Source organism: Eucyclogobius newberryi, unplaced genomic scaffold (assembly GCF_026437365.1).
Source record: "Eucyclogobius newberryi isolate DKJ021-1_F unplaced genomic scaffold, fEucNew1.0.hap1 SCAF_6, whole genome shotgun sequence".
NCBI lineage: Eukaryota > Metazoa > Chordata > Actinopteri > Gobiiformes > Gobiidae > Eucyclogobius > Eucyclogobius newberryi.
This window is the reverse complement of record NW_027316278.1, coordinates 33,951,569-33,970,319: the sequence shown is the minus strand read 5'-3', so window position 1 is coordinate 33,970,319 and position 18,751 is coordinate 33,951,569. Positions and strand designations below refer to the sequence as shown.

General features: G+C 41.2%; 1 protein-coding gene across 1 annotated transcript in view; it reads left to right on the top strand.

The window, feature by feature from the left end:
• The window catches only part of LOC140347592 (zinc finger matrin-type protein 4-like), a 202,434-nt gene that overhangs the window by 71,170 nt on the left and 112,513 nt on the right, over positions 1-18,751 (top strand). The window contains exon 3 of the mRNA XM_072434109.1: positions 10,231-10,320. Within this exon, the coding sequence (XP_072290210.1) occupies positions 10,231-10,320 (90 nt within the window). The remainder of the gene's footprint in view (positions 1-10,230; positions 10,321-18,751) is intronic.

Sequence of the window (18,751 nt, the reverse complement as noted above, 5' to 3'; positions counted from 1 at the left end):
TTTGAGATAAAACGAGTGATGACTCACGTGGAAGACTGAGAGGCCCTAAACCAGAGCTACAGAATCACATCAACACTGTAAAAAGCATTCTGTAGTAAATCGAATCATTGCCGTGACAACCTGCTTTTTTGGGATCACAATTTCTCTCTTTAATGCCCTTCTCCATCTTCTCTCTGTGAGTGACAGTGGCATTTAACCAATCACAGTGAAGAATGGAGTTTCTGATGAAGCAGACGACTTGATTTACCTTTTAAAGTAACATATGACAGGTTTTTACGATTTTCTCATTTTTACATTATTTGGTGTATTTATACCTGTCGTACATATACATGATAGTCTTACTCCAATCGAGTAGGTATTTGTGGAGAAATGTAGAAAACTCCATAAAAAATTATATTTTCTCATTCCAGTCAAAGTTTATGCAGAATTTACACAAAGGAAAATAAAATGTTTGACTCTCTAAACATGAACTCAACAAATTAAAGTCGCTCTCTTATATATTTTTTGTCAAATTTAAAAACAATTGTGACATTAGAAGAGTTTTTGCCCAGTGTTTGCTGTGTGATGTCATCAATTACAAACAGGAAGTGAAATTATTGATCTGAAAAAGTTGCTATTCTTTTTGATATATTTTGATATATTTATCTTAACTGCATTTTAGTTCAATGAGTCGTCCAATCTGTCATAGGCACTTTAAAGAAATGGAAAAATATAAAGTGAATGAAACGTGATGCCCTTGTTTAGTCTTGTTTTATCCCTTATACATTCATTGTTACATTTAGATTTATGTCCTGATTTAGTCCTGGCCTTGTCTGTTTGAATCTCTCAATCTGGTGTTTCAGTTCACTTGGTTCAGTCCTGAATACATCCTGGTGTGGTCTTGGTTTGGATCTGGTTTGGACCATGTTTTTACCTGGTTTCCTGTTGTCCAGCCTCTGTTTTGTCCTTACACCTCATATTATGAACAATTTAGTTTCACAAGATTTTAACAATTTTATAACAGTTTTCTCTCATTATTAATTTCCTTTTTAGTTCATTTGTACATGTTTGAGTAATCCTGTATTGTCCTACGTTAAAGGCTTGAGTGCTCAAAAATGTCACGTAAAATGCCAGAGCAACAGTAAAAACAGGCAAATGAACGTACGTATGGTACAGTTTATCCAGTATGTCTTCTTTAAAACAGTTCTATTACACGACATGTATAACGCGTTCTTGTACTCATCCATAGTTCAGTAATGTGTATTGGTTTTCCTTTACGTTTTGTTGTTATTGTGTCACATTCACATTAAGTGCACCTGAACTCACACTATTTCCTTTGGTTAGTATAGACATGACATTTTACCTTTTATATCTTCTATTTCACACAGTGGGAAGATAATAGGATTCATACCTTTTCTAAGATGATGTTTAGAGAGCATAGCACAGCTTTTCTAGCAGCAGTATGCAGTTTCCGTAAAGCTCTTAAATACATCAGTTCTTTCAGACACTGGGTAATACGCTTCACTACAGGGAGTGTAGAGTAGCTCCACAACATTTGTGATACAAGTTTGCTAATGTTATACATTTCTTATTACTTTGGTGGGAATAATCTTATGCTAATTGTACTTTGTTGCATGTTGTTTTCCATCAAAATCTATATTTTCTTTGATTCCTTGAAGCATGTTTGAGTACTCAGGTGCATTCAGGTCTACTCTCCATTCAAATGCAGTGGTAATCCAAGAAGTAGGGCTGAACAATTTTGGAAAAATATAGAATTGTGAATAAAACATTTTTATTGAATGATTATATTTAAAATTCCACTAAAATAAATGTTTCCGCAGTTTGACATTTTTGATAACGTTTATAATGTTACTATTCCACAACTGTTACCTCATTTAAACTGTCAGAAAAGTGCGTTTTCAATGGCTCGTTGCACATTGATGACATCACAGAGGCACGTTGGAACTGCTGCGAAAAAATCTTTAGCTTCCCCGAAAGCTTTTTGCCACAGAGCGTAATGTAAAAACAAACTGCTGGTGTTCGGCTGACTGGAACCTACAGGTCAGATTTTGTGGCGATTCTTGCTTAATTTCAGGTCATTCGCTTTTTTGTGGTTCAAAATTCTTCCGTTTTCTTAAAAACAGGTTTTAAATCTTTAGGTCACGTGTTTCACTTGGCGCTACTTCCAGGTTACATAGCTACGATGTAGCTAACCGCTAAAGGCTAACCTGGCGACATGTGCTAGAGAGCACGGCCCATTGACTTGAATGAACTGCCATCTTGCTCCCAAAGTTTTATTTTTCAAAAAATTTCCACAAGCTGCAATTTAACAGAAGTGAAACTATGATAAATATTTACCACAGGTGCCCTCCCACCAAACTAAGTCATGATTGGAAAAACATATTGACATTAAATGACAAATATGTTTATATTTTTGGCCTTTCAACATGCTTGAGTTGACTTTGGCATCTCATGTTTTAGAACTACATTTGTTGTGCTCCAGCTACAGGCAGCAGAGGGAATTCCATAGCATTTGTTTGTCTCACCCAGCTTTCCTCAGATTATGCTAAAGCAGCTACGCAGTTTTAATAATCGTGATTTGAGGCAGAAATGATTTGATTTGGCGATGATTTATGGAGTGTTTTCTGAGGATCGGAGTGGACTTTCTAAACAGAATTGACAAAACTAGTTTGAAGAAAGTAAATTTTTCATGTGTAACTGAGACTAAAACATAAAAAAAGGAAATTTGGCATATGGGACCTTTTAAAGTACCAGTGTGCCCATCCCTTTATATTCCTGAGTAGACTGAATTTATTGTGCTTTATAGTTTTTCTCCAGGTCCCATTGGTTGAGTTTGAGTGGGCTGCTTCCCACAAGGACGGCAATTCTGCAATTTCATCAAGTTTACACAGCACAAACGAGCTGTAAACTGTGCAAACTTAACAACTCAAAATCCAAAACTTTTTAGATTGAGGGTCTCTGTTTTAAGGACAGGAATATTTTAAAGTACACATTTTAGACAGAATTGTAAATGTCATGTGAATGTCAACCTGCTGCTTGTTGAAAAGTCAGTATAAAGAGTTTATTTCTGCCGTTATGAACACATGGCAGTGGAACTGTTTCTGCTATTAAAGTGCCCCCTACAGGTTGGACGACTAAAATGCAGTTAAAGTAAATATATTTAAATTTTGCACATTTTATCCCAGAATAGCTACTTTTAAGGTGTATAATTATACTTCCTGTTTCAATTGATGACATCACACTAAGAAATTACCCACCGGGCCAAAACTCTATCAAATCTAATCTAATGCGACTTTATTTTGTTTGTTTTAAAAGTAGTTTCTTTTGTGTAAATTCTGCATGAACTTTGTCTGGAATGAGTGTCCCTAGTGTGATGTGGCTTCCTGTTATCTTCTACAGATTTGTCAACGTTTTCTCCACAAATACCTGCTCGATTGGTGTAAAACTAGGATTTATATGTACAACAGATATACATACACCAAAAAAAGTCAAAATTAGAAAATCATAAAACCTGTCATACGTCATTTTAATTCATTTGACACCATCAACAAAATGTGAAATGATGATCTGCTTATTTCACAGTTCAATGCTAAAGTACGTGAAAAAAGCATGTCTCTTTTCAAACCCGTACGCTGTCCCAGCCCAGGTGCCTCCCTGGAGCCCGCGGCTGTGTGTCTGACCGTCCGAGGCAGCGATGCTGGTCACCTGTCCGCGGTGTCTCACGCTCCACCGGGCTTCGTCACCACCACACACGCTCCCCCCTCCCCCCCTCTCTGCTCTGGAGCTCTCGGAATCTACCAAATCTACCCTCTTTATCTGTGCCACTGAGCGGGGGAAAGCAAATACAGATACATGTTGCGATAAGTGGATAGATCTCGGTTTGCTTACTCGCCAACTTCAAAAACGCAATCATCTTTTGGTTGCTATTTTTTCAATGTCGTTGTAATGCGTTGTTATTAGTTTATTGCTCGAATAAACAGGAAACAGATCTATAATTTTGCCGTTGTCAGCAATTTTGCCATAAAGAAACAGAACAGAAAGAGTGCAGTAACATGTCATTTACTGAGGAGACATGGTATATACTGTGCAGGCGAATATCAAGGTTTATTTTACGTTTTGTCATGTTTTTTCTTTTTCAATTTTTTAAATGTTTAAGACATATAGAACACAAAACAGGACCAGCGAGCTAAATTAAAAATACAATTACAAATAGACACCAACAAGAAAACAAAGCAAACACAATCATGACACAAATAAATTCAAATAAAAGTCCCATCGAGTCCAGAGTCGGTCAGATTCAAATTGAGTCCAAATGGTAGTTTTTACATTTTTCTCATGTCCGTTACGATGTCAGTTTAGTCAATGATCGTCAGTGATGTTTGTGTCAACCATTTCCCCCATTTGTCATGTTTTCAATAATTTTTAAACAAAACTTCATTCAGCTTCACTTGTTTTTAGGAGCATCACAAAAGCAACCGGTTTCAAATTCCCCCGATTTGTGATGCCAAAAGTAGAGCGCTGGTGACGACATGTGCGTTTTTTAAGTCCACGTTTCATGTGAGATTTATAAAGGGATAAGTTAACAGAGAAATGAGCAGTCCAGTTCAAAGAGTCTTTCAGAGATGATGAAGAGGGCGATTTATGCTCAGGAAGATGAGGAATAACCAAGTTTTGTACACGTTTAGTAAGAATTCTCGCAGTGAATTTTTGATCAATAAAAACATTCAAGAAACATAACTATTTGATGTTTAAAGGTGCTATATGTAACTTTTCTGATAGAGGGCCCTCCACCTTAGACAAGCAGGTGCAGGATGGCAGCTTCGACTGGAATGTTCCAGAGTATAGCTTTAAAGTGCAGTTAAATGACAGGTTTTTATTATTTTCTAATTTTGACTTTTTTGTACCTGTTGTAAATATAAATGATAGTTTTACACCAGTCAAGTAGGTATTTCTGTAGAAAACGACAGGAAGTGACATCACACCAGGGACGCTCATTCCAGTGTAAAGTTTATGCAGAATTTATACAAAGAAACAACTGTTTTGACACTCTAAATATTAATTCAACAAAATAAAGTCACTCTCATATATTTTTATTTGTCAAATTAAAAAAAAGTGACATTTGCCCAGTGTTTGCTGGGTAATTTCCTAGTGTGATGTTGTCAATTACAAACAGGAAGTGACATTTCTAACCAAAAACATGGTCTCACTCCGCTGCGGTGCTTCCTGGTTTTTCCTTGTTTGAAGTGAGGGCTCTGTCTGGCTTGTCTCCATTGGATCGTTATTGGATTGCTCTTTGGGATTTCAACCCTTCTTTGATTTTGGATCCGTGGAACCGGCTGTAGTTTTCAGTCCAGATAATGTCCCTGGAGTGGGACATTAAACAGCCTTAAAGAAGGGAAGTACAAGGTGTGGCTGCTGGAATGGGAATGAAACGCACTATTTTAAACAAAAGAGCTGATCTGATGCTTTAAAAACATGAAGAACTTGATATTTTCATGACATTTTTCTGTATTTTTCTATATATATTTATTTTATTAAGCAAAATACGTAACCAAAATAAATGCCAAAGCTGTTCTTAGCAAAATATTTTGACTTTGTTTGGAGTTCAGTTCATTCCTTCTGAGTCTGTGCTTGTTAGAAAACATGCAAATATATATACATACATATATATATATAGGACTTCAAATATATATATATATATATATATATATATATATATATATATATATATATATATATATATATATATATATATATATATATATATATATATATACTCCAGTTCAGAATCCATCATAACAACAAACCAGCTCGTTGTCAAAGAAGAATCAGAGTTCAGAATCCCATCAAAGGGTTTTCAGTTCAAAGTGACCAGTAATAGTTTGCTCTTAATTAATACTCTCAACTGACAACAGCACATGCCAGACTTCATGTGCAGCGGCGTGCACTCAAATGACTGACAATTTGCTGCATGTCCTCCCTTCTCTCATCCCCATTTCACCATAGGACTTCAAATTCACGGATGTTCGAGTGCACTATTCAAACAATGCTGCAAACCATCTGAAATGTGCTGAGTCGTGTCTGGAAATGTCTTAGTTAAGTGTTTATCCTTCTGTGTTCTTTTTAAATCAAGCCTGTAAGTCAGATGTGAACATGCTCTAACTAACTCGGGCTCCAGAGAACATTCTTCATCTCAATGTGACTGTCATTACCCGCTGTTTGTAAATGAGCACCGCTGTGAGGAGCCGCTGTGAGGAGGAGGAGTCGCTGAGAAGAGGAGTCGCTGTGAGGAGGAGCCACTGTGAGGAGGAGGAGTCGCTGAGAGGAGGAATCGCAAACCGCTGTGAGGAGGAGGAGGAGCCGCTGTGAGCCGCTGTGAGGAGGGTCCACTGTGAGGAGGAGGAGTCGCTGAGAGGAGGAGTCGCTGTGAGGAGGAGCCACTGTGAGGAGGAGGAGTCGCTGAGAGGAGGAGTCACTGTGAGGAGGAGCTGCTGTGAGCCCCTGTGAGGAGGGTCCACTGTGAGGAGGAGGAGCCGCTGTGAGGGGCAGCCACTGTGAAGAGGAGGAGTCACTGTGAGGAGGAGCTGCTATGAGGAGGAGCTGCTGTGAGGAGTAGGAGGAGCCGCTGTGAGGAGTAGGAGGAGCCGCTGTGAGGAGGAGGAGTCGCTGAGAAGAGGAGTCGCTGTGAGGAGGAGCCACTGTGAGGAGGAGGAGTCGCTGAGAGGAGGAATCGCAAACCGCTGTGAGGAGGAGGAGGAGCCGCTGTGAGCCGCTGTGAGGAGGGTCCACTGTGAGGAGGAGGAGTCGCTGAGAGGAGGAGTCGCTGTGAGGAGGAGCCACTGTGAGGAGGAGGAGTCGCTGAGAGGAGGAGTCACTGTGAGGAGGAGCTGCTGTGAGCCCCTGTGAGGAGGGTCCACTGTGAGGAGGAGGAGCCGCTGTGAGGGGCAGCCACTGTGAAGAGGAGGAGTCACTGTGAGGAGGAGCTGCTATGAGGAGGAGCTGCTGTGAGGAGTAGGAGGAGCCGCTGTGAGGAGTAGGAGGAGCCGCTGTGAGGAGGAGGAGAAGGAGCCGCTGTGAGGAGGAGGAGCCTCTGGAACATTTTCTCCTCTGGAACACTTTCTCCTCTGGAACATTTTCTCCTCTGGAACACTTTCTCCTCTGGAACATTTTCTCCTCTGGAACACTTTCTCCTCTGGAACATTTTCTCCTCCGGAACATTTTCTCCTCTGGAACATTTTCTCCTCCGGAACATTTTCTCCTCCGGAACACTTTCTCCTCTGGAACATTTTCTCCTCTGGAACATGTTCTCCTCTGGAACACTTTCTCCTCTGGAACATTTTCTCCTCCGGAACATTTTCTCCTCTGGAACACTTTCTCCTCTGGAACATTTTCTCCTCTGGAACACTTTCTCCTCTGGAACATTTTCTCCTCTGGAACACTTTCTCCTCTGGAACATTTTCTCCTCCGGAACATTTTCTCCTCTGGAACACTTTCTCCTCTGGAACACTTTCTCCTCTGGAACATTTTCTCCTCTGGAACATTTTCTCCTCTGGAACATTTTCTCCTCTGGAACACTTTCTCCTCTGGAACATTTTCTCCTCCGGAACATTTTCTCCTCTGGAACACTTTCTCCTCTGGAACACTTTCTCCTCTGGAACATTTTCTCCTCTGGAACATTTTCTCCTCTGGAACATTTTCTCCTCTGGAACACTTTCTCCTCTGGAACATTTTCTCCTCTGGAACATTTTCTCCTCTGGGACATTTTCTCCTCTGGAACACTTTCTCCTCTGGAACATTTTCTCCTCTGGAACACTTTCTCCTCTGGAACACTTTCTCCTCTGGAACACTTTCTCCTCTGGAACATTTTCTCCTCTGGAACATTTTCTCCTCTGGAACATTTTCTCCTCTGGAACACTTTCTCCTCTGGAACATTTTCTCCTCTGGAACACTTTCTCCTCTGGAACATTTTCTCCTCTGAAACACTTTCTCCTCTGGAACATTTTCTCCTCTGGAACATTGGCTGTGGAGCTCATGGAAACATAAAAGAATGAGAAAAGAGCACGATGACTGCGTTTCCTGTTCCAGTGGACAAACGATGTGTGAAAGTCCAGCACTTCAGCGTCTCTTGTGTGGTCCTTTCATCGTTTATAGCGGTGTTTGCCAACCAGGAGTGCACTTTTACATCCTTAAGACTATTTTGGAAAGTTTGAACATTAATTTTATTAAAACAATTAAGCTTAATAGTAATTGACAGTAGGGCTGGGAATCACAGGGTCCCTCATGATTCGATGCGATACATGATACACTGCTCACGATACAATATTACCATGGTTTTGCGATTTTATTTATTTTATTACTTTTATTACTTTTATTACTTTATTTTATTTATTTTATTTATTTTATTTATTTTATTTATTTTATTTATTTTATCATGAGTCAGCAAACAGACAAATAAATTGTCTGTTTGCTGTAACCCAAGTCAACATTTTTCAAGTGGGTCGGTCGGTAGGCAAATTCTTATTTTTTTTTACTTTGAAGGCAAAAAAAAAGATCCAAATTTTGTCATTTTTTGACTCGGAGTGACCACCAGGGGTCAGGCTTCAACAGTCAATGACGGAAAACGTCTCTATCAACCCGATCGGGAGACTAAATCTCACAATTTTAAGATATTTCAATCGACCTTTTGTACGCCGCTATCCTTTATTTTGGTAGCTAAGGCGAGCAGGGGGAACATGCGGGGGACACGGGCGCCGCCATGTTTGTTGTGATGACGCTGCTGGGCGTGTTTCAATCCCAGAATGCATTTGCGTAAGTCAAATTTCACACCCTGACAGAGGGTGACATTACTATGGACATGTCAGTGGCGCCGACAAGGGCAAACCAACTTGTAAAAGGCAACATGACAATTCCTACGCTCATTCTGTGTAATTATAGACGCAAGTGGAGGACTGAATATGAAGACGCACATGTGTTGCGCAGTGTGTCATCAGTCCTTTGGGATGACAGATAGTTTAACCAGCGTGATGATAATATTTGACATGGTGGTTCAGGAAAGTCCGGTTGGTGAGTCGGCGAAATAATTGAAAAATAAAAGATTTTGACGTTATTTCAACAAAATGCTGATATTTTTTTTTCAGTCGGCTAGTTTCATAGCGGGTCGGTCGGGTTACGGCAAACAGACATATTATTTTGCTCAGCCTCATCACTTTTTTTTTTTTTTTTTTAAAGAACCCAACAGATTTTAACAACATTTTTCTTTGTCAAACCTTGACCGGCACAAACTCAAAATTCTTTAAACAAGCAACAAAATTGTTGTGCGGTCACAAAATAATTTGGGAAATTATACCAAAAATGACTCATGGTGATATATCGACTCAGCAACCCACAATATCGATACTGTATCACCACATTTAATATCATGATATCTCGATATTTTGGCACACCCTTAATTGACAATGCTACTACAGTAAACAGGTTTATTTGCCATGCACCTGTGTCAACTTGGAATGTGAGCCAAAATGTGGGGAGTTAGGCCAAAACATAAAACAACATAAAAAAAAAAAAAAAATCCAGGTCGGTAGGTCATATTTATTATTATTATTTTTTTATATTTCAAAATCCACGCACAGGTTTTGCAGACAGTTTTCTTTTCGCTTCACATTAAAGTAGCTATCTAAATTAAATGTATATATGGAATAAAATAGTGATCTAATAATCACCGCTCTGTTGCAGTGTGTTTGCGTTTTTCTCACCGGTTTAGATTAATCACTCGCTGGATGCGGGAGGTGGGGCTTCGGCTTCTCCGTGGCTCCGATGAGAAAATGAGCGAACACGGGATTGTTTGGTTTTGTAGTTTCCACAATGTTTCCAATCATCACGTTCACACGTGCTATCACAGACACAACATCGCTCTGTGAAGAGTCCTTGCTGGTTTGCTCACGGCGACAAATAGAGACCAAATAGAGCATCTCGCGCGTAGGTAAACCGAACCTATCAAAAGTGCACAGATGATTTTTTCCCGCAGCTTTTGAATTGACTCTCACAATTTGACATTCTCGAAACGTACGGCCAGTAAATATGCGGTAAAATGTTTAAGGTCAGGTTTTCATTATTTTGAAATCTAGTTCGGTCGGGTATTTGGAAACTATCGTCGTGACTTGACTCTCGTTCTCTTTATTTAGGGGGTTGAACATTTTATCTTATTAATCTTTGTCTCTTTTCCCCCTCCAGAGTCGGAAACACGCCAACAAAGTGCGGCTGTATTACATGCTCCATCCCGTGGACGGAGGCTGCCCCGCCAAGAAGCTACGGACGGACAACGTAAGTGCCATCGTACCTCAAACGGGCCTCGCTCTGGTCCCACTTCATCTCCACCTGGTCCTGGTCCTAAAGGGCCTCGCTCTGGTCCCACTTCATCTCCACCTGGTCTTGGTCCTGAAGGGCCTCGCTCTGGTCCCACTTCATCTCCACCTGGTCCTGGTCCTGAAGGGCCTCGCTCTGGTCCCACTTCATCTCCACCTGGTCCTGGTCCTAAAGGGCCTCGCTCTGGTCCCACTTCATCTCCACCTGGTCCTGGTCCTGAAGGGCCTCGCTCTGGTCCCACTTCATCTCCACCTGGTCCTGGTCCTGAAGGGCCTCGCTCTGGTCCCACTTCATCTCCACCTGGTCTTGGTCCTGAAGGGCCTCGCTCTGGTCCCACTTCATCCCCACCTGGTCCTGGTCCTGAAGGGCCTCGCTCTGGTCCCACTTCATCTCCACCTGGTCTTGGTCCTGAAGGGCCTCGCTCTGGTCCCACTTCATCCCCACCTGGTCTTGGTCCTGAAGGGCCTCGCTCTGGTCCCACTTCATCCCCACCTGGTCCTGGTCCTGAGGGGCTTTGGTCTGGTCCCACTTCATCTCCACCTGGTCCTGGTCCTGAAGGGCCTCGCTCTGGTCCCACTTCATCTCCACCTGGTCCTGGTCCTGAAGGGCCTCGCTCTGGTCCCACTTCATCTCCACCTGGTCCTGGTCCTGAATGGCCTCGCTCTGGTCCCACTTCATCTCCACCTGGTCCTGGTCCTGAAGGGCCTCGCTCTGGTCCCACTTCATCTCCACCTGGTCTTGGTCCTGAAGGGCCTCGCTCTGGTCCCACTTCATCCCCACCTGGTCTTGGTCCTGAAGGGCCTCGCTCTGGTCCCACTTCATCCCCACCTGGTCTTGGTCCTGAAGGGCCTCGCTCTGGTCCCACTTCATCCCCACCTGGTCCTGGTCCTGAAGGGCTTTGGTCTGGTCCAGGTTCAGGCACAGTTGTTTCATGATTGTCGCCAGTTTGATTCCAGCTCCAGACTCACTAACTTTCCTTGATTCCTTTTTTTTTTTGGACCAGTAAACATGATTTAGTAAAGGCTGCTCTAATTAAGTCCAATAAGTTTGTGCTCTACATGACAAAGAAAAGATGAAGCGCTCCATTGCGATCGAGGCCACAGACTCCCATATTAACATGGCTTGAAGAAGACAGTTTGGTTTTCTGACTTCCCACTTTATTAGAATTGTACTGTAAATTGTATTCTGCTCTAATAACTTCATACATCCAACCAACTGATCCAAATAGAAATATAAGGAACACATTCTAGTCAAGTATTGTATGTTTCATGGTCTGAACATTCTGCAGCAGCATCTTCTGCACAGATCAGCTAATGATCACGTCCTAAACCTAAATCCTTCTCACCTCGGCCGAGAGGAGCGCAGCACAAACAACATATTAAAATAACTATTCCACCTCGTTTAAAGCCTACAAAGCTTAAAAAAAAGAAAAAATTGAAATCATCGATATTTTGAACACAACCCTATGGTTTAGTCCTGGTTTAGTTTAGGCTTGATACAGTTATAGTCTTGGTTTGGACCTGATTTAATCCTTGTTACTGTCATGAACGAATAAACCTATACTGATAATAATTATCATTTCTCCATTTTCCATTACCTCCTCCTGCTTATGTTTGCCTCCTTTGGTATTCAACATGACATACACATAATCCCTACGAGAAATCTCCACCGTATTTATTTCCTAATTCATTCATTTCCATTCTTTTTATTTATTTGTACAGGGAAAACTTGTAAAAAAAAATGTCACGGATACCCAGTTAGAACACAACACAAAATAAACAACTAAAACACAGATAATCCATCACAACCAAGGCTTCATCGTTCCGCATCGTCCCGCTGTCCCGGACCGCTTTGGAGTTGAGTCGACCTTTTTAGCCCTGACGTTTCTCGGGGGCCCTGACAGATAAACGGCTGACGACTCTGCCAAACCTCTCCTCAGCCGAGAGACAGGCGGGGGCGACGTCGGGGTGACACGACGCTGTTGACGGGTGCAATTACGCGCCACGTGTCATTTCGTCACGGCCGTTTTCGCCGTGTTCCTCTTGCCGCTTGTATATTTTGCAAAGAGCTTCCAATCTTCTCCACGGAAAGTAAGTTCTACACAGGCACAAAGAAATCGGCAGCAAAATGAGATAAAAGTGTGAGAGTTGTGGTGTTGTTGGCCTGTTGCCGCTGTCGGATTCTAATATAACGGAGAAAACAAGACAGGATGTGGTCGTGTGGATCAAAATAATTTCTTTCCTTAACAATTACAAAACTAATACAATCTGAAAACAACGCAAGCTGTCCCACAGCTGCTGTTCCACCAGACGGTCTGCTTGGAAAATGTTTTTCCCTGACACACACAAGACAAAGAACATGAATATTCATAAAAAGGTGGATCTGTTCTTTCTCTGTTCGTTCCTTATATGGTCATGAGATAAGACACTAGGAGTTGGCTATGTTGGGTCTATGAGAGAAGCAGAGCAAGAATATATTTGCTGTGTGTGTGTGTGTTGTGTGTAGGTGTAGGGTTCAGAATAAGCGGTATCCCATCGCAAAATGCGACGCAATTTCTCTCGAATGCGATGCATTTGTCAGAAAAAAGTCTTTTTTTATCGCAGCTTTTGCGATACAAAAATGTGTGTTCAATTGTATCACCAAAGCGCCTAAAAGTACTGATCACTCGTCAATCGATCGTCAATAACGACATGACACATGTAGGACACTGTGTTTAAGTTAATTTGTTAAGAGTTTTTTTTTTAATAGAATGTTTACAAATAGTTTTTAAATAAATAATCGTGTTATATCAATGGAAAATATTGATTGTTAGACATTTTCGTGTTTTGCTATGCAATTATCAAATTGCTATACAAATCTGAAAAAAAATGTTCGGATTGTTTAGCAGCGCCGCTATACAAGTGAAAATCATTAATCTGAGCCCAAAGGTGTGTGTGGTGTGTAGGTGCGTGAGCGTTTGGGTGTGTGTGGTGTATGGATGTGTGTGTGTGTGTGCGTGTATGTGTTTGTGTGTACGTGTAGCGTATATATGTGTGTGTGTGTGTGTGTGTGTGTGCATCTAGCGTGCGTGTGTGTGTGTGTGTGTGCGTGTATGTGTTTGTGTGTACGTGTAGCGTAAATATGTGTGTGTGTGTGTGTGTGTGTGTGCATCTAGCGTGCGTGTGTGTGTGTGTGTGCGTGTGTGTGTGTGTGCGTGTGTGTGTAGGTGTGTGTGTGTTTGTGTGTGTGTGTGTGTGCGTGTAGTGTGTGTGTGTGTGTGTGTGTGTGTGTCTGTAGGTGTGTGCGTGTGTGTAGGTGTGTGTGTGTGTGTGTCTGTAGGTGTGTGTGTGTCTGTAGGTGTGTGCGTGTGTGTAGGTGTGTGTGTGTGTGTGTGTCTGTAGGTGTGTGTGTGTGTGTCTGTAGGTGTGTGTGTGTCTGTAGGTGTGTGTGTGTCTGTAGGTGTGTGCGTGTGTGTAGGTGTGAGTGTGTGTCTATAGGTGTGAGTGTGTGTGTGTGTGTGTGTGTTTGTTTGTGTGTGTGTGTCTGTAGGTGTGTGCGTGTGTGGCCAGTGTGCATAACAATGAAAGGTTCACTGCAACCACACTATGCAAAGTGATGTACGTGAGGTGTGAGTTTATGAGATGTTCTTCCTCCCACTCCTAATATAGTTTATTATTTGCATTTACTTGGAAACACGGGCTCATGGTGGACATTCAAATGTAGGCGTAATGAAGGTGAAGAGTGGCCTCGGGACCTCAGCCTTCAGACACTCGTTTTTCCAAATAAAACTCTTGAGTAAAAAGTCCAAACACGATCCTGAAGAGCCCCTCCGTCCCTGCTTTTACCTGCGGGGGCGCTGCAGCCGACACAAGAGACACACGTGGCTAGTTGAATGTGCATTTGTTAGGTGTTGCGTGCTAACGTTAGGTTTGTGCATGTTGCAAGACAACTGAATACAAACAAATAAATCCCTTTAGTAATCCAAATGAGCGCAAACCCATCTTCTTTTTATTTCTTGCTCTTAAATTCTAGCAGAAGTGAAAAGTCTTATTTGAATAGATCCATGAACGTCAACAAACACCAAACCCACAAACTGCCCTCTAATGGCGCCTCCAGTCATTGCACCAAGGACAGCGTGAAGTGGGCGGGACTAGTCACTGCACTAGAGCTGATTTTAGTCTGTCAATCAACTGTAAAGGGAGCACCTGATTGGTCAGTGCTAATACCTTCTGCCAGACGAGTGAGCGAGTTCTGAACATGTGACCTCCAAAATAACACAAAACATGATTGGACTCTGTCGTTTCCTGTACTCAGAACATTACATTCTATTATTTCCATTACTAATGACAATATATACAATTTAATGCAATTTAACAATGGCTCTAATATGAAATTGGCTCTAATATGAAAAAAGTTCTTGACGGTTCCTCTGCGGAAAACTGATTTATAGTGTGTGCCTGGTCAAAACCGAATAGAAAATAGTTTGAATGGAATAGTAGTAGTAATCTTTTAAGTTTGCAAACATTTGGTAATCTACTGTGTGTCCTGAGAAATGAAAAGAACCCTTTAAAGTGGCAGAGACATTGTAAGCTGAACCAACAGGATGAAGCCAGGGACCATGAAGCGTTGACATCAGCACGTCTCGGCTTCTCCTGTGGTTAAAGAGAGCGGCTCGTGGTAATCTCGCTCGTGCAGCTCATGATAAAGCTGCCAACAGACGGAGAACAAGGACCAGGCGGAGAACAGGACCAGGTTTATAATGCCACGAGAGCCTGACACGCAGAAAAGAGCTGTGAAATAAAACACCTTCCGATGTCGTTTGGGTGAATGTCATTGTAGTTTCGGAAGAAGTTATTGTAGTTTGGGCTGATGTCATTGTAGTTTGGGCGGATGTCTTTGTAGTTTGGGCAAATGTCGTTGTAGTTTGGGCGGATGTCGTTGTAGTTTGGGCGGATGTCGTTGTAGTTTGGGCGGATGTCGTTGTAGTTTTGGCTGATGTCATTGTAGTTTTGGCGGATGTCTTTGTAGTTTTGGCGGATGTCATTGTAGTTTGGGCGGATGTCTTTGTAGTTTGGGCAGATGTTGTTGTAGTTTGGGCGGATGTCGTTGTAGTTTGGGCGGATGTCGTTGTAGTTTGGGCGGATGTCGTTTTAGTTTGGGCGGATGTCTTTGTAGTTTGGGCAGATGTCGTTGTAGTTTGGGCGGATGTCGTTGTAGTTTGGGCAGATGTCATTGTAGTTTGGGCAGATGTCGTTGTAGTTTTGGCTGATGTCATTGTAGTTTGGGCGGATGTCTTTGTAGTTTGGGGTGATGTCGTTGTAGTTTGGGCAGATGTCGTTGTAGTTTTGGCTGATGTCATTGTAGTTTGGGCAGATGTCATTGTAGTTTGGGCAGATGTCATTGTAGTTTTGGCTGATGTCATTGTAGTTTGTGCGGATGTCGTTGTAGTTTGGGCGGATGTCGTAGTTTGGGCAGATGTCATTGTAGTTTGGGCAGATGTCATTGTAGTTTGTGCGGATGTCATTGTAGTTTAGGCGGATGTCATTGTAGTTTGTGCGGATGTCATTTTAGTTTGGGTGGATGTCATTGTAGTTTTGGCGGATGTCGTTGTAGTTTGGGCGGATGTCATTGTAGTTTTGGCTGATGTCATTGTAGTTTGGGCAGATGTCATTGTAGTTTGGGCAGATGTCATTTTAGTTTTGGCGGATGTCGTTGTAGTTTGTGCGGATGTCGTTGTAGTTTGGGCGGATGTCGTTGTAGTTTGGGCGGATGTCTTTGTTGTTTTGGCTGATGTCATTGTAGTTTGTGCGGATGTCGTTGTAGTTTGGGCGGATGTCGTAGTTTGGGCAGATGTCATTGTAGTTTGGGCAGATGTCATTGTAGTTTGTGCGGATGTCATTGTAGTTTAGGCGGATGTCATTGTAGTTTGTGCGGATGTCATTTTAGTTTGGGTGGATGTCATTGTAGTTTTGGCGGATGTCGTTGTAGTTTGGGCGGATGTCATTGTAGTTTTGGCTGATGTCATTGTAGTTTGGGCAGATGTCATTGTAGTTTGGGCAGATGTCATTTTAGTTTTGGCGGATGTCGTTGTAGTTTGTGCGGATGTCATTGTAGTTTGGGCGGATGTCTTTGTAGTTTGGGCGGATGTCATTGTAGTTTGGGCGGATGTCGTTGTAGTTTTGGCGGATGTCGTTGTAGTTTGGGCGGATGTCGTAGTTTGGGCAGATGTCATTGTAGTTTGGGCAGATGTCATTGTAGTTTGGGCGGATGTCGTTGTAGTTTGGGCGGATGTCGTTGTAGTTTGGGCGGATGTCGTAGTTTGGGCGGATGTCGTTGTAGTTTGGGCGGATGTCATTGTAGTTTGGGCGGATGTCATTGTAGTTTGGGCGGATGTCATTGTAGTTTGGGCGGATGTCGTTGTAGTTTGGGCGGATGTCATTGTAGTTTGGGCGGATGTCGTTGTAGTTTGGGCGGATGTCGTTGTAGTTTGGGCGGATGTCATTGTAGTTTGGGCGGATGTCATTGTAGTTTATTTTTTTGATTTTGAATTTGATTTCTCGGCTTGTTCCTGTTCCTGTGACGCTTCGACCAATCAGATTGAAATATTCGTCATGATGTTACGCCTTTTCCTCTCCAGATTGATCTTGTGTAGAACTCATTTCAGAGTGAAACACATTCATCTGACTGAAGCAATTTGACTGAACAATTATGCATTTTTCAGGATAATTTCTTCACTTGGAAATATCTCGTCAAATCATTTGCAACAGCGATTCCTGCCCCAAAATTGCGATTCTGCTCATTTAAATGTCTAATGCCGGTCAACCTTCACAGATGATTTGAGCTGGTGATAGTTATGCAAAGGCGAGTGGGATTCTGATTGCACCATCTTGATTAGCAATTAGCATCTTAGTTACCTTCAAGACTGCTCTGTGATTGCTTACTGACTGAAGTGACTTTGAAATTTGAAGTGGTGGCAAGCAAAAATTTCCATAGTCTTATAAAGTAAAATATCTTCTCCTCATTTATTGTCAGTTTGTCAGGATCATTCATAACGAGTTTCTTCATTAGCTCGTTGTTTGTACTGGACTTGAGTTTGGACGGTTTAATTTATTCACGCACAAGATCTCATTGATTCAAATACTAAATAAATCATCCAAAATCTATTTTATTTTTGATTTTTTAGGTTAACAAAATGAAGCAATAATTTAAACCTGGCTCTAACAATGTCCCATGTGCAAATATGCCAATTTTCTACAAATAAAGTACTTGAATACATTAAAATTCATGAAAACATTACAAATTACATTTTTAATTTAGTTTAAAAGGTACATTTTTACACATAAAATAGTGTAATTATACATGAAAACATTACAAATACATTTTTATTTTAATAGGTCATTTTTTAAACATATAATACTTTAATGATACATGAAAACATTACAAATACGTTTTAATTTAATAGATCATTTTTTTACACATATAATACTTTAATTATACGTGAAAACATTACAAATACTTTATAATTCAATAGATAATTGTTTAACATATATAATACTTTAATTATACGTGAAAACATTACAAATACGTTTTAATTTAATAGATCATTTATTTTTTAACACATATAATACTTTAATTATACGTGAAAAAACATTACAAATACGTTTTAATTTAATAAGTCATTTTTTACACATATAATACTTTAATTATACGTTTTAATTTAATGATTCATTTTTTTAAACATATATAATACTTTAATTATACATGAAAACATTACAAATACTTTTTTTCCCACATTTATACAAGTAAACTGCAGCAGAAGTTTCAAATGTATTATTATCTGTCCTCTTCACTTGCATGTCTCACTTTACTCTTCTTTCTTGTGGTTTTTGTAATCAAACATACAGTTTCCCCCAGAATATTGCACTCGCCTTGTGTGACCTAAAAAGAAAATGCCTCCACAATTTTCCTTCCAAATGATACTTTTTTGTTTTATTCTGCCTTCCAATATATCCGCGGGTAAAGCTGTATATGAGGCGTTCATCAGAGCGCATTCGGCGACAGTCCATCAAACCCGCCACAATTGTCGACAGTGAATATATCGACTGTAACGAGATGTCTGCCGCCGCATGACACGCGACCAATCCCAGCGCTCCTTCTCTAAATGGGTTTCCTCTAAATTGGACCTGCAGATCAGCCGGCTAATAGCCCGTCAGACACAGGAGCTAGAGGAGGCGTGTTTGCTCTGAGCGTTAGTGCAAAACAGACAAAAGTAAAGGAAGGAAAAGAGAGGAGCCGATATATAGTATATAAAAGACACATATTTTACATTATTTGTATGCACTGTCCTTTAAAGTATTGATTTTGACTTTATTTGGTGTATTTACACCTGTTGTACATATAAATTATAGTT